Raw genomic sequence first — 16,751 nt, 5'->3', positions numbered from 1 at the left:
TGTCTGAAAATATCCACTCAATATGCAGCAGCAGTTAAAAAAGCAAACAGAATGTTAGTCATTTTAAAAAAGGAGAGAGAATAAGACAGAATATATCTTATTGCAGCTATATAAATCAATAGCATGCCCATATCTTAAATACCTCATGCAGATGTGGTCATGTCATCTTGGCATTGGAAAAAGTTCAGAAAAGGGCAACAAAAATAATTAGAAGTTTGGAATAGCCACCATATGGAGAGTGATTAACAAGACTGGGACAAGAGGAGACTCAAGGTGGGATACGATAGAGGTCTATAAAGTCATGATAGGTATGGAGAAAGTGAATAAGGAAAGGTTATTTACTTGTTCTCATAACAAGAACTAAATTCATTAATACATAGCAGGTTTGAAAAAAACAAAAGGAAGTATTTTTTCACACAATACCCAATCAACCTGTGAAATTATTTCCCTGAGTATATTGCAAAGTCTAGGATTTAACAGGGTTAAAGAAAGAACTAGACAGATTCATGAAGAAGAGCTCCATCAATGGCTATTAGGCAGGATAGGCAGGAATGGTGTCCCTAGCCTCTATTTGTCAGAAGCTGGAATGGGTGACAGGAGAGGGATCTCTTGATGATTCCCTGTTCTGTTCACTCTCTCTGGGACAGCTGGCATTGGCCACTGTTGGCAAACAGGATACTGACCCAGTATAGCCACCCTTATGTTCTTAATAAACTGCATGAAGTTTTGGAGTCCTGACTGGAAAATGGCTGAGAATAACTGACCAACTCTATCCACACACCACTGCAGGATTATTCCCACCAATACGTCCTCTGTCCTCTCTAGTTTTGAAAGTATCAGGAAAGAGAGTTGCCCCTTGCCACCACTTCTCTTGTAACTGAACATGAATTCAGGTGTGTAAAGACAAAGTGTTTTTTAGCTTAAGCATTTTTCATCAAAAATTTGTAAATCCCTGAAAAGTACTTGTAAAGCTACTGAAATTAATGAAGTAATTTATTTTATCAGTGCTGAGATTGTCATATTTTTGGCAAAGTTAAAATTGATTGGTAATTGAAAATGTTAATTTTTGAGAACAAAAATGTCAGATATCCTAGTCATCTCATGACATGAAATATTTTCCTGATAATTGCTTATACGAGATATTTTGCTCACCAATAAACTACAAAAATCACAGGATTCATGCGAGCTTGACTCATCTTTGCTATCTCCTCTCTCATGATGCTGTAAATAAATCATTACAAAATGTAAGGAGTAGTTCAGTGCTGAAAGGGCATTTTCCCCTGGGACTATGCACTGAAGTAGATTCCTTAAAACTCTGATTTTCTGTCAATCTCTTTCTCCATACACAACTCAGGTGGTCAGTCGGAACTCAAGTGGAAGAAACACTCAAAAAAACCCTTCTTTACTTTGTAGATATCTCATTGATAGAGGCTGCTATCTTCATAGGTTTGAAATTAACTTTCTCCCTCCACAATCTGAGGCCAGACGTTGCAGTATTAAATCTAAGTTGGTTCTTGTATCTCTCAGGGAACAAACTGAATTTCTCTTTTAGTTTGCAACGCACTATTAAACAATCTCAAAATGCAGAGAGAAAAGCTGCTGAAAACTGAAAGCATGAAGGGCTTTCCCCCTAATCTGTCAGAAGTTCTGCTGGGTTTACTGCTGCTTATCTCTCTATATATTACAAAAGGTTTTTCCTGCAGGATGACCGAGTGATGTCATCACATTGCTCTGCGTCCCACTTGCCTCCCTCCCTCTCTCTCTCCCCTCTTCCCTCCCAGCTCGAACCTGACCTCTCTGTTTCCCCTCGCCACTTGGAATTGCTATTTTAAACCAAGTCCTTACTCCCCTTCCACCACCCCTGGCCCATAGGGCTTTCAACACCAAGAAACATGACACAGTAGCTGGCAGCCCCCACATCATAGCTGTGACAGTCCGGGGGGGGGGGGGGGGAAAGAGTACAGTGCTCAGCTCAGCAGCCCAGGGATAGGTGCTAGGAGTGACGCTCCCAGACAAGCTTATATGCCAGCAGTGGGCTCTTGGGGGCTCCCCTACTGCCAAGCTTGTGGGGGCAGTCAGAGCATGGTGCCCAACTGCCTGGAGTCCAGCTACCTCCGTGGAGACTTACCCACTCCTCAGCAGCTGCACTTACTGTGGCTGCCAGAGCACCACTGAGCTGCTCAGGGTAGGGTTTCCAGATGGTCTCCCAAAAAATACCGACTACACGGGCTAATAATTTGTTGAGCAAAAGACAAAACAAAAACCCAAAAAACCCACCCACACTGAACACACATCCTGTATGGCTACTACCCTAGAGCCACCAAACTGGGAACACAGGGGGAAGCAGCAGAGCCTGCTCTGCAAAGCAGCCGCCTGCTACCCAAAGCAGAGAGAGGCAGACCTGGGGGCAACACAATGGCAGGGCAGGGAGGGGGCGACTATGGGTAGGAAGGTGACTCCCCATAGCCAGGTCTTTGGGTGTCCCACTGAGAAGAAGAAAAAATTCCACCCCAGTAAGTTTTGGCTGAGAGCCCATGGAAGGCAACTAAACACAACTACAAAGCACCTGCGGGCTTGTCTCCTGGACTACGGCGCCACAATGCACTTGACCAGCGCTCAGGAGCAGGGACAGGGCTTCTCCTCCTCCCCAAGGCATCACTCCTCCTCCGACGCAATCAGCTGAGGGATCCCAGTGTCGATTGCACCCTGCCTCCCAGCCACTCCCCCCACCCGACTTCCACACACAACTAGAGGCTCCCAGCACCGATCGTGGCCCCACCTCCCAGCCTGTGACTCCCTCTGGTTGTGTGCAGAAGCCTGGCGGAGGCGGGGGGAGTGGCTGGGACTCCAAGCCACTCCTCCCACCACCGCCAGGCTTTTGCATGCTACCACAGGCTCCCAGCGCTGACTGTGGCCCCGCCTCCCAGCCACTCCCCCCACTCCCGCCAGGTTTCCATCCGTTGCACATGTCCAGTATTTTCTGAATTTTTTTACCGGACAGAGGTGCAAAAACCAGACTGTCCAGTAGAATACCGGACACCTGGCAACCCAAGTCCAGGAGAGCTACTGCGCTGAACTGTCTGCTCCTTCCCTTTAGCTCCTGGTGGGCAGACAGGTGACCCTGGCTCTGCAGGGAGGGCTGGGGCAGTGAGCAGCACAGGTGGGACTGCACTGGGGAGAGGTCAGGACAGTGGCTCCCCACGCTGCTGCTTTCCCCACCTCAGCAGGTTGCAGTGCTCCAGAGTGCCATGTGCACATGGCACTATCTGCACCTCATATGGGGTGGGCAGGCACCCCTGCTCTCCCCGGCTGCTGGGATTAGAGCCAGGCCTGGTGTGTACCATGGCTGGGAAAGGGGGCAGTTAGGATTGCAGGGGGAGAAATGGCCTGGGCTAGTGGGTGTGGGACGGAAGGGAGAAGGGACCCTGGCTGGCACGACAGGGGAGGGGAGGGTGAGAGAGAAGGGGATCGGGTTGGCGAGGCAAGGGGAGAAGGAGAATGGATCCGGGCTGGCGCGGTTGCAGCCCAGCCCTTCATGGTGGCTGTGGGGGAGAGCTGGGGTTGCCTAGCCCCCACAAGCGGGGGGCGGGGTGGGGAGTGCAATGAGCAGAGGGCACAGCCCTCTAGTTATTGCAAATACTCTTTTGGAATGGTGACTATGTTTTCACCACAGGGGAGCACTTTGACAATCCAAATGCCTCCTCCCTTTCCTTGTCTTGTAACCCTACAGGGTAACATGTGACAGCAGTGGAAAACAAGAGGTCTAAAATAATTCCAGACAACTTTGCCAGAAATGCTGATGTCAGTTTACTGAAGTCCCGTGCTGTTGAAGACTTCTGCACTTCCTATTAAGCAAGTAAAGCAGAGCAGCATCTCATCAGTTAAGATGCAGGTGAAACAGGATTGTGGGGACCAGGCTAAGCATGATTGAAGAGAAGCAGGAGAATAAACCCACAAAGCCTTTGGGCCACTTGGCAGTTGCAATACCTATGAGCCAACAGTTTAAATAGCGTTGCTTAGACAAATGGCAAGGTCCCCACAGCCCCATCTCAGAAAAGGTTGTTTTTAGTGTGTTCTTTTTCAGCACTGATCTGTCAAGCCAGGCCCTGGAAGGTTTTCTGCCCAGGTGAGAAAACAGTCCTTTTTGTAACCTTATGAAAGGTTTGAGGCAAAAATCACAAAGGGTTTATCACATATTCATTTCCTTACCAAAGAGAATTGTATTTGCTGGAGTTTCCCCTCAATAAGAGACTTTCCAATGCCTTCTTCAGGCTTTGGGTCAGGACACTTAGAGCACTATCCATTACAGTTCTGCAATAAGTAGGAGGACTTTCAGCATATAAAAGAAAGTCAGCCTACAGCACAGAATGGCATCCATAACTGAAACAGTTAAAAGCTATAGCTGTAACAGGCAAATATAATTTATTTCCATGTCTCTCTAGGCTTGGCCAAGGCAGGAAAGAGAGATATACTGTATTGATCATCAGTTATAAAAATCAATATGCTCTCCTTTTGCTTCTATACACCACAGCCTCACTAGAAGTGACACACGTCTTATACATTAAAAATATGATTTGGTGCCACTGTGTATCGTTTCATAACATCAAACCTGAACAGAATACACTAGGGCACTCCTATAGCCCATTAAAATATATCACCACAGAATAATTTACTGCAAGAGATGGGCAGAATACAAGTGTTATCATTATTGCGGAGTTCAGGGAACATTAAACCATAAATGCATCAGCAGTAAACTTGGATCTCATCAACAGTATTTCTGTTTTTCCCTTTTACAGTATCTGTTTCCTGAGCAGGCACTTCAAAACTCTGAGAAAAGTTAGTGAAACAGGCTCTTGTTTTGACCCTCAATAAATAGGATTGAGAGAGCAGTTGTAGCAGTAATATATGCACTTTATTTGCCACTGGTTATTTTTGAGAAGCATGCCACTTATTAAATGAGACTCAAGACAATGGTAACAATAGTTTCCTTTGTGTATTGTTATCCTTCACTGTTTCAAGTCTCATTTATGGCTCAGTCCTGGTCCCACTAAATTCAGTATAAAAATTCCATTATTTTTGAAGAAACAAGATCAGATTTCTCCATTGTAAGTCTCTTGGATACTCACTTGTCATTTTATTTGTCTGAGAAATGTAATGAACAACTATGAAGCTATATATTGATCATTATTCTAATTAATTATATCAGATAAAGTAACTAAAATTGAAAAGCCTCAAATGATGCTGCAGAATTATACAGGGAGAATTGGATAAGTGCAGGATCAGTTGACCTTCAACAATATACCAAGTTACCTAAGATGATGATTGCCTTAGTTTTTAATCAAGATCTCAGACTGAATTTCATTTTGATAAATCTTTGCCATCCCAAAGTCTAACTGTCCCTGCATCACTAAAATGCAAGTGGGAAAGGGAAACCAACAAAGAGCACAACCCTTTGAAAATGTGCTCCACTTCTCAGGGTGTAAAACAAACTGATGTGTACCTGCCCTACTTTTCTGTACCTGCAGTGGACGTTCTACTACAATGGGCCTGCTCTAGTGGAATCTTGTGCAGGATTGGGACTTAAAAGTTTAATTACTATACTATACTTCTACCCTGAATCTTTGCAAGCCTCCTCCTCCTACTCACAGGACAGCTGCTATAAACAAGACGACCATACAGACCAGGTTGATAAACTCCACCCAGAAACCATATTTATCAGTGTAATTTGGCCCACTTTGCAGAGTGGATTTGAGACTCCTGCTGTAAGCTGAGCAGTTATACCAATGCATAAGGCATTCCTATTTTTAGGATCAGATTTAGCTCTTGCACAGAGCCCTGTTCCAACACTGAAGGTTAAATCGTTTATATGATCCTAAATCCATGATAGATACAAATGTAATGATAGCTATCATGCATTCTTATTGGGCATTGCATCAAGGATCTCCAGTAAAACGCATGAATTGCTACAGCTTGAGCTAAAGATGTTAAAACAAATTACTTGCTGTGCAGTAACTGTTGTTTTTTGAGAGGTGTTGTACCCAGATATATTTCACTACAGATGTGTGTACACCCATTACACCCATGGCAGAGACTTTTGCCAGCAGCACATGTGTACCATCTCTCCTTTTTCTTTCAGGCTAACACATAAAAGGGGTGTATCTACTATCTCTTTCTCTGATCCTTTGTAGTACTGTAATGCAGTCGGAGCTATCCAGGGAGGAGGAAGGGTATTGTGTTGTGCATATATACGTTCCATCTCAAAAAAGAACAGTCCTTACAAGGTAAGCAGCCATTTTTCTGCAAGTGATATGTGAATATTTACATTACACCATAGAGGACTTTCCTATAATCCTTTTACTGGTGGAGTGAGTTCAAATCATCTAGAGAGAGCCTGGAACATCAGCTAAGCCAAAGTTAGCATTATCACCAGAGTGATGCCATAATGAGTACAGAAAGTACCATTTTGCTACCTTGAATGTACTGATGTTTGGCACTTTACTCAGGAATTCCAAGATAGAAGACTGAGCCCTGGTGGAAGAAGCAATTATGCTGGATGGAGGAGAGACTTTAGCAAGGTCATAACAGACCTTGATACAGTCAGAGATTCACTATGAGATTTGCTGAGATGACATTGATTGACCCTCAAATCTACAAAAAGCCATGTAGTATGCAAGGATCTACAGTAAAACTCCAATAGTCCGGCATCCAATAGTCCGACACTCCTGATAGTCCGGCATCAAAATGGCAAGAGCCTAGTGAGTGAGCTTCGGCAAAAAATGAGTCACAAGGTAACAGCGGCAGAAGCTGAACTGAGCAAAAAGGGTAAAAAAGGCTTAAAAAAACTAAAACATTACAGTATACTGTATACAGTATGTACAATAAAAAGGGTTTAGAACACTTTATATACAGTATATAATGTATACAGTATATATATAACCATCTTATAGTATCTCCTGATAGTCCGGCAAATCTGATAATCCGGCACCACCTAGGTCCCATAGGTTCCGGATTATCGGAAGTCTACTGTACTGCAGTTCAAGAAGAGCTATCCTTGAACAAGAATAGAAGTATGAAGAACTTCAACCTTAGATGAACTGGGTTTCAGGAAAGACAAGTAAAGATTGTCTGATTTAAATGGAAAGCTGACAAGACATTCTGCATTAACTGAGGATGTGGCCTAATAAAAAGGTGCTAAAAGAAGGGTCAGCTAAAGAAGCTTCAAGCTCCAAAACCCTCCTACCAGAAGAACTTTCCAGCAAAAACAATATTTACACCATTAATAAAGATAACCAAATTGTGCTCAGAGGTTCACAGGAAGTTCCTGTCAGTTTGTAGAGAACTAAATTCAAATCCCATGCAAGCACTGAATCAGACTTAGAGGGTAAACATTGACCATTCCCATTAAAAACAGAAACAGGAAGATAAGAAAACATGGCAAAAGTATATATTGGCAGAAACTTTAATAAGACTTGGAATGAACAATATCTTATGTATATAAGATATACCAGGTGTATATACATTATTGGCTCATATCAATGGCCCAATTTCTAGTCTTTAGATTACACTAGGTACTTCAGAGGGAGTGAGCAGAACAGGGCAATTTATTAAGTGATTTAGTAATATTAAGGAATTAACAATATTCATCGCCCAATGCCAGCTTCTGGCAGACAGATGTTTAGAGATACCCAGAGAATGGGTTGAATTCTTGAGCATCTTGTCTAATAGCCAGAGATGGACAAATCTGCCATGAACGTGTCTAATTCATCCTTCACAACAACCACAGCAACAAGTTCCACAGGATGACAGTGCATTCTCTGAAGTACCTCTTTCTGTTTGTTTTAAACATACTGCTTGCCTATTCATTTCATTGGGTGACCTCTTCCAGTTTAGGGTGAAAAGGTAAATAACACAACATTCAGAATTTTATATCTCTCTTTAGTCACTTCTTTTCCAACTTGAAAAGTCCTATCCTATTTAATCTCTCCTCTTTCAATAGCTGTTCCATATCTCTAATTATTTCTGCTGCTTTTCTTTAGTCTCAAAGAGGTTTTTTTTTAAATAGAGCTTGGAATTTAATAATATTCATAGCATGTTGGCTGTTAAATAATATTTATGAATTATTCATTTATGTTAAGGGATACTATTTTACTGAACTGATGAAAACTCAAAAGACAAAGAATGTGATTAATCTAAATATTAATCTCTTTGATAATTTCTGTTACATGCTTTGATTTTTGAAATGCATCTAAAAAGATCCCTCCACTGAAGCTATCAATCTATTTTTTCCTTTCCCCTCAAATAAATACGATTCAGACAAACAATGGACAATTAGAAACTAATTGCCAGTAGCATGGAAAATTATGAGGAGTTCTGTGGCACTTTAAAGTTGAATAAATGTATCTAAGCATAATATTTCAAGGGCTGGAACCCACTTTATCTGATACATCTCATGAAATGGGCACAACCAGGAAAACTTACTTCTCCTCTCCCCCAGCCCTGGAGCCATTATAGGAGTAGACCCTGGCCACAGCGCCTGTGCCAGCTCCAAGCCTGCCAACCCAGAGCCAGCAGTGACCACTAGGGCCCCTGACCCAGGGCCTAAAAACATGAGCCAGCAAGCCACTGGCAGCCAGTCCTCCACCGCTCCCCAGGCGCAGTCTGCCAGCTCCCAGGAGCCTGCCAGGGGCTGGAGAAGGCGGGCGTCTTCCTGGTCCAGGGTGGAGATCATGGACCTTATTCAGGTTTGGGGGAGATGCCCCCAACGTCCATGATCTCCACACTAGACAGAGGAATGTGGCTGTATATGGAAGGATAGCTGCCAGCCTGGCCACTAAAGGCCACATGCAAACCCAGGAGCAGGTTTGCATGAAAGTCAAGTTGGTCCGGCGAGACCCCCAACCCTGGGCCCTGAGCTTCCCCTCCCCTTCTTCCCCTTGCTTCCCCCTTCCAGCTCCCTTCTCACAGGTTTCCCCTTCCCCTCTCCGCTCTATCTTCCCTTCTCCCACTTCCTTTTCCCAGTCTCCCCAGATGTTCAACCCCCCCAGTTTTGTTCAATAAACCCAGTTTCTATTTTTGAAAATACGTGTATTTTATTTGACATCAGGAAGGGCGGCTAGGGAGAGGTAAGTGAAAGGACATGAGGGAGGAATGGGGCACAGGCCCCCCGGTGGGGAGGACCGGGGTGACTCTGAGGCCTCCTTGAGGTGGATGCTCTCCCTCAGGGCCTTCTAGACCCTGACAGCCCCCAAATGGACCCCCTGGATGGCAGCTTGCAGCAAGTGCATCTGGGCTGATGGCAACGACCCCACAAGAAGCACCGGTGTGCCCAGGGGAAGCTCTGGCTCCATGTGGCCGAGTGCTGTGGTGTCCCGCGTTCGGGCACTCAGGGCACTCCAAGACAGGACTGCTTTGCTTTCCCTCATTGAGGTAGACAAGAAACCGGGGACCCCTGAGAACTGTCTGTCCGGGGTGGGGGTAGGGTCTCTTTAAGCATGAAGCTCAGTTAGCCTCAGGCAGAAGCCCCACACACTAAGTCCTAATATGATGCCCTGCTGGCACTGGTTCCGGCCAGCCTTAACTTCGGTTCAGGGTCCACTCAGTGTGGATGTGCTATTTTGAAATAGCAAAATGCTATTTCAAAATAGTTTTTGTGTATAGATGTGTTATTTTGAATTAGCTTAATTTGAATTAACTATTTTGAATTAAGTTAATTCAAAATAGCGCTGTAGGGTAGACATACCCTTAGGCTATGTCTAGACTGGCATGATTTTCTGCAAATGCTTTTAACGGAAAAGTTTTTCCGTTAAAAGCATTTGCGGAAAAGAGCATCTAGATTGGCACGGACGCTTTTCCGCAAAAGCACTTTTTGCGGAAAAGCGTCCATGCCAATCTAGATGTGGTTTTGCGCAAGAAAGCCCTGATAGCCATTTTCGCCATCGGGGCTTTTTTGCGCAAAACAGTTTTTAGCTGTCTAAACTGGCCCTCTTGCGCAAAAACATTTCTGGAAAAGGGCTTTTGCCCGAACGGGAACATCAAAGCATTTGCGCAAGAAGCACTGATTTCGGACTGTAGAACGTTAGTGCTTTTGTGCAAAATCAAGCGGCCAGTGTAGACAGCTGGCAAGTTTTTGTGCAAAAGCGACTGCTTTTGTGGAAAAACTTACCAGTCTAGACGCAGCCTTAGACTTTAAGGTGTCTAGACTCCTCATTGGTTTTGCTGGAACAGACTAACATAGCTACCCTTCGGAAACTTGGAAACGATATTGCAGATTTATTTTAAATATAACCTACAGTACTTCTCTTCAAATGACATTTGCCAGAAATTGAAGAACTATACAAGAAGAGATAAGCCCTAATCTTGTCACTTGTTATATGTGGGTCAATATCTGTACCTGAAGTCATTGGCGCTCTACACAAATACAGAGACCTGTGCTCACATACCAAGTTACAGAACTAGGCCCCCAAAATTTGCTATTTCAAGTTTTTAGTTCTGAAGAAGATAAATAATTATAAATAATTATTTTAATCATACTAAGGTTATCTGTGCTGAAATTTTGAATCCCAAAATACACGAGAGGTACTAAAATAAAATAAAAAATCCTGAAAGCTCACTAGCTTCCCTTTTGCAAATCACTCTATGCAAAAGAGTTTATTTTCAACTCTGACTGAATTTTCAGAGTTTTGAATTAATTAGTATAACATCCTTTGTACAAAAGTCTGCGTTATACATTACATTTTTCATGGATGGGTAATTCAAATACCGTTCGATGGATTTTTACCAAAATGTAACAAAACAAAGAAAATTCTCTTACATCTATTAAGAAACTTGCATAAAATATTAGCAGATCATGTTATAATGTTTTACTAGCTGTTAAAGTAATTATCATGGTTTTATAATTTACACAGAAATATGTTGTTTTTCCTTATTTATATTATTGTCTTTATATGTTTTATAGTATTACATAAACTTCTGCGGAATGGGGTATGTGTTTGAGTTCTTAAGTGTATTTTACCATTCCAAGAAATGAGGACAAAAAGCGATGATAGTCTCAGAAACAGACTTACCTCCAATACCACAAGTATTTGAACATTCTGACCAGGCTGACCACTTGGATAGCTGACAGTTCACAGCACATTCCACAAGACAATGAAGACTCAATTGTTCTGGCTTTTCCAAATTTAACTGTATAGACAGAGAAATGTCATTTTGTCATTGCTGGTCATAAAATTAGAAAACTGAAACTTCATAGTGACTAAAGTGATTCTCTCAATGTCATTTACAGGGAGATATTCAGCAGTAATTCCAGCTTGCATTTTTATGGCATTTTACATCTGAAAGACTGACAGACCCTGAAAACTTTTGGCCCCATTCTGCATATTCTTATTCAGATGACTTCAGTAGGACATAATCTCTTACCCATTGACTTGATTGGGCCTGACTATGTATAGCGGCTGTAAGACTGAGTCCTATAAACATACAGACATTACTCCATCATTGAAATCCTCCTTTAGGGTACAAAGAAGAAGACAGATAACCAATCAATAGACATTATTATTCTGATAGTCTTATATTTTGGTTCCAGAATACCTCTGACACTGGTTAAATCCATGATTAATGATAGCAACTTATCTATGACACATAAATGGTAACAGCAAAGCACCAGGGGTACAGCACGAGCATTCTGTAATTTCAAAAACAGCTGAGGTGTGTCTTAGACTTTAAGACATTTTTCTAGTGTATATCTAAACTTCACCTGCTCGCAGTAGTTCATATTCACTGATTTTCCATCACTGCGAATACAGTTCAAAAGGCGTCTCTGAATCCCTTGTCCACAGGTTGCATTTTCACTTAGCTGACATGTACTCCAATCTAAATACACAATATAACTGCATTTAGTACAGCAAACCATCATTATACTTCATTTTTATCTCGAATTACAAGTTAGTTAGTTATCTTCATTTAACTACTGTATAGGATTTTGAAATGTGAGCACATATCATGCTAAGAACAAAGCAGATTAAAAGGAAGTTATTCTTAAAGAAAATAAGCAAGTCTGAATTGGAAAATTCACTGTCATATCTCCAATGTGCCTTAAAAAACCATACATCAGAGTATGTGAAAAACCATTTAATGCTGATATAGTGTATCGTTTGAAAACAGATGGCACATGCAGAAAGCTACATTATTTGTCTGAAATAAAATTTCAATTTAACAGAGTAGCTATGAAAGTTTCTGAAGTACTACTATATTTTAATCTGTTGTCTCAAAGCAAAGCCCATCATCAAATGCATCTTTGTCTTCAAAAAGTCATTCTAGAAAAAAAAAACCTCTTCCTTTTTTTAGCTGTCATATATCCCTGTGTTAAGCTCTTACAATGAGTCTTGATTATCACTTCACCCTTCCAAGATTTTATTAAAGAGGAAGTCAAAGAAAAGTGAGCCTTAAAAAAAAATCAGGATGAAAAAAAAAATAATGTCCTATGCCTTACACCAATGAAAATAATGAACAAAGAAAAGCATGATTCTGCTCTGAAAAGTGACCCTCAGAAAAAGGGTATTATGATTTTCCATCTTTGTCTCTCAAAGACTTTCAGTTCAAACGTTGGGATTATATATACAAATGTGACTTTTTCTAACTGCTAACCCTACAAACTTAATCTAGAATCTGAAAGTTAAGATGTGTTCTATCCTTGTGTATCAGAACTAACTTAACAGGCACAAAAGAAGAAAACAGTCATCTGTAATTTTGTTTTCCAAACAGTTATAATCAATGGTAATTAAGCTTCTGAACAACAAATTTTACTCTTAAGTACCCCTGTATTGCCTATATTGCCTTCAAAGGTGTCATCAGCGTATAACTGACTTCAATAATATTGATCATGTATAACAAATAGACTCCGTCTCATTCTTGCTTATTTAGGATGTTTTTTTCAGTCATAATACAAGTAATAAATGCTGATCCTATCCAAATATGCAAAGATTTATACACGTGTCTAGCTTTAATGAATTCAGTGGAACTGGTACCACATTTAAAGTTGAGATCCTGTAGGACTGGGATGTTAAATTGTTACAGTAAAGAGATATAATTAAATATAAACAAAGAGCAGATCTGCTAAATAATAAGGCGCTTTGTACATAACTATTTTTTAAAAGCAGCTCTATCCTTTATTATGAGGCTTTACATTGTTGTGTCATTTTCCTAACTTAGTAGCAAAGAATGTATTGAGAAACATAACACCCTCTATTTCTCTTGTGAATTATAGTTTGGCTTACCTGTTAGATTGTACTGATATTGAAAGCAATTTTGATTGAGAACACAGGGTTGCATTTGTGTCTCTTTAGGACAGGTATTTATATTTAAAGGAGATCTTAACATATTTCGTGTCCGTGTTTGCATAATATTGGGATCACATACCTAGATAAAACATTGGATAGTAAAAAAGATCTTAGTATATTACACATATGCATCAGCTATAGTTGTTGCATTTATATTGTTATTCTGGCATCAGACCATAATTTATGTTACTTTTTCCTTTGTGTTTAAAACATTTTAAAGGTTTTCAATGATGGACCTGTTTTGAAGGCAGGATCAATAGTTAACAAATCCTTAACCCCGTCCTCCTAAGCCCTGGCATCTACTGTGCTCCTTTATGAGATTAATGAAACATTTATCCAAATATCAATTGTATCTTTACATAGGAGTCCATTCATGGTAAGGGGTTAAGGTAGGTGGCCAAGAAATAATTTTACAAGTTTTCTGCTTCACCCCCATGAGATCCCCACACAAAATTCTGTCACAAGAAATATAGAGAAATATGAGTTAGTACAAGAATTTTTGTTTCCCTAGTTGTTAGATCTGAGCTAAAATGTGCTTTGCATCTGAGAGAGATGGAAGAGGTGCCTACTCGAGACACAAGACTTCACTGGAGTGACACGTCAGATGATTAATGTTTAAGCACTCCTTTCTCATGATACTCACAAAAATCATTAACAATCTGCCAGTCATGTTATTTGTAACTTAAAGATACAACTTACAAAGAGAGCATCATCTGGTAGTAATCTTTAATACTAGGATTGCATGAAACATTATCAAGGAATAATAAGACGACTGTTACCAAGTTGCAAGATTTAAAGCATATATTTTCTGCTAGAATGCAACAGTAGAAATTACAGTAGAGCATTCATTTATTGTATATTACTTTTTGCACAAGCTGTGATTGACATTGTAGAGAAAATGAGTCACATTTTCAAACATATGTGCTGCATTATGTAAGCATTTGTGTGCACATGCAGACTTAAATGCAAAAGAGCAAATCCTCCTCTTCTGTGGATACAAATCAGACCTGGCATCTGTAAATTTCAGTTTCCCAGTGCACCCAAAACAGTATGTACAATTTAGCAGCCATGTTTTTGAAAAAATGCTATGTTAATATTTTCAGCCTTGAAACGTATGAGGGGGAGGGGTTACCATGGAGCTGAATGTAGCCACGCCTGCTGGTTATGTTTCAGACAGATCAAATCAAGGTGAGGTCCCTCTCATTTCCTCTATCTCCTTTTCCAAAGGCCAAAATTCCTGTTTTACCAAAGCATCATGGAGAGTATAAGAGAGCATACTCCTAACAACTCACTTGGGGCATCAGCCCCTGCTGACTACATGGTTCCAAGAAAAGGAGGGGAATGTATGGCCTATGGCAAAGTATGTGCCCTGTTTTGTGTGGCTGTGACTACACTGGGCCACTTATTCCAGAAAAGCAGCTGCTTTTCCGGAATAACTTGCCAGCTGTCTACACTGGCTGCTTGCTTTTCCGGAAAAGCAATGACGATCTACTGTAAAATTGTCAGTGTTTTTCTGGAAAAACTATGCTGCTCCCGTTCGGGCAAAAGTCCTTTTCTGGAAAAACTGTTCCGGAAAAGGGCCAGTGTAGACAGCACAGTAGTCTTTTCCGCAAAAAAGCCCCGATCGCGAAAATGACGATCGGGGCTTTTCTCCGGAAAAGCACATCTACATTGGCCATGGACGCTTTTCCGGAAAAAGTGCTTTTCCAGAAAAGCATCCTGCCTATGTAGACGCACTTTTTCCGCAAATACTTATAACGGAAAACTGTTCCATTTTAAGCATTTCCAGAAAAGGGTGCCAGTGTAGACGTAGCCCGTGTGTGTGTACTCAATACTCAAAGCCAGAGTAATACTTTCTTTTGCTTATGCACCTGCTAACTTTTTTTTAATGGGACAACTGAGTATCAATTAGGCCAGGAAAAGTCTGGCCCCTCTTAGGACAACAGTGTAAACATACTGAGCATACTTAGAGTTTCCCCTACTATTAGCCAAATTGTCACAAACTCCCTCATTCCTGTTCAGCTGCTTGGGCTCTTGTGTGTTGCTACCAAGAGGAAATGATCTTAGTGGTCTAATTTCAATGACTAGAGAGCCTGAGAGATTTGCGGAAGCTAATTAGGGGTTCACAGAGCTTGAGTTGTAAGAGTCCTCTACTACAGTTCAGACTCATAAACTAATGGGATTATTTAAATGAATACGAATTATGCACAGGAAAAATGACTACAGGATTGGGCCATAAAATATACCCCCTATGACCAGAAGTTTTGCCATTGTCAATTACAGCAAGACTGGACATACAGATAAGAGGGGCCAGTAGAGCATGCTATTAAATGTTGGGATAGCACTGAAAGCACTAAACATCAAGGCCCCAAAACAGAACTACCTCAAAATTCATAAGAGAAAACAAACACTGACAACATTTGGCAATATACAAATGTAAGGCTTTGGACTCTGATTAATAAAAATTCCCAGCCAAACCTATATTTGCAAAAAGATAATGAAACATTGAAGGATTTCAGCATGCTCTGTCACAATGATCACAGAGCATTCTGCAGCCTCCCATCTAACAGATGATGGGGTAGCATATACTGACTTATAACACTGAAATATAACATGAAGGATTGATAAATGGTGACATTAAAAGCTTAGTTAGTTATATTTTAATGAATAATAATTATGGACAGGGAATAAGTATAAGGGAGAAGGTAACACTAAGGCCAACTTTTTTCTTGCATAAATGTGGTTTTGCTAGTTCTTGACAGAATCACTAACTGGCCTGCTTAAAATTAGGCTATTGCTGACAGAACTACAGGACTAGGTTTTGCTGGAAGTTTTGAGATGAAATTATATATATATTTGTAAAAACCAAAAAACCTTTTATTGGAAAAACCCATGACATAAAAGCTACATAAATGGCAAAAAACCAACCAACCAACCAAATAAAACAAACAACAACAACAACAACAAAAACCCTGCAGAAATTGTGTAAAGCAAATTTTTATATATAAATGTACATAATACCCAAAGAGGTGATGTACTAAAAATCAATTGGATAAAGATTAAGTAACCTGAAATGTATAAAAACCCAAGTAAACAAGGCCCAAAGTGGAGAACAGTCGACCAGAAACTGAAAGGTTAGACTGAAGAGCCAGATCCACAGAACAGAAGAGGCAATCACCATAGAAGTTGGAAAGACTTCCCACTGCACAGAATGTGGTAACTTGGGCTCTTACCAATTCAATCTTGTCTGTTCTTATTGTTAGATAAATGTGAAAGCAGATGTTATGAGTGATAATTCTATTTTAAATGGATTAAGCCTAAATTAGGTGGATCTATCACTCCATTTCCCCACTTTAAACACCAACATAAATACTTGACAAAAGCTTATATTAAAAGTATATAGTGGAAGAAGTTGAA

At 40.8% G+C, this 16,751-nt stretch overlaps 1 protein-coding gene across 1 annotated transcript in view; it reads right to left on the bottom strand.

Annotated features, from left to right (window-relative positions):
- THSD7B (thrombospondin type 1 domain containing 7B) overlaps positions 1-16,751 on the bottom strand; it is a 623,878-nt gene that overhangs the window by 27,320 nt on the left and 579,807 nt on the right. Inside the window, exons 18-20 of the mRNA XM_075933305.2 lie at positions 13,272-13,413; positions 11,753-11,868; positions 11,064-11,181 (exon numbers count right to left, since the gene is read on the bottom strand). Coding sequence (XP_075789420.2) covers positions 11,064-11,181; positions 11,753-11,868; positions 13,272-13,413 — 376 coding nt within the window. The remainder of the gene's footprint in view (positions 1-11,063; positions 11,182-11,752; positions 11,869-13,271; positions 13,414-16,751) is intronic.

Source organism: Pelodiscus sinensis, chromosome 7 (genome assembly GCF_052426305.1).
Source record: "Pelodiscus sinensis isolate ZL-2025 chromosome 7, ASM5242630v1, whole genome shotgun sequence".
NCBI lineage: Eukaryota > Metazoa > Chordata > Testudines > Trionychidae > Pelodiscus > Pelodiscus sinensis.
The sequence above is the reverse complement of the archived record's forward strand: the minus strand, read 5'-3'. Positions and strand labels throughout refer to the sequence as shown.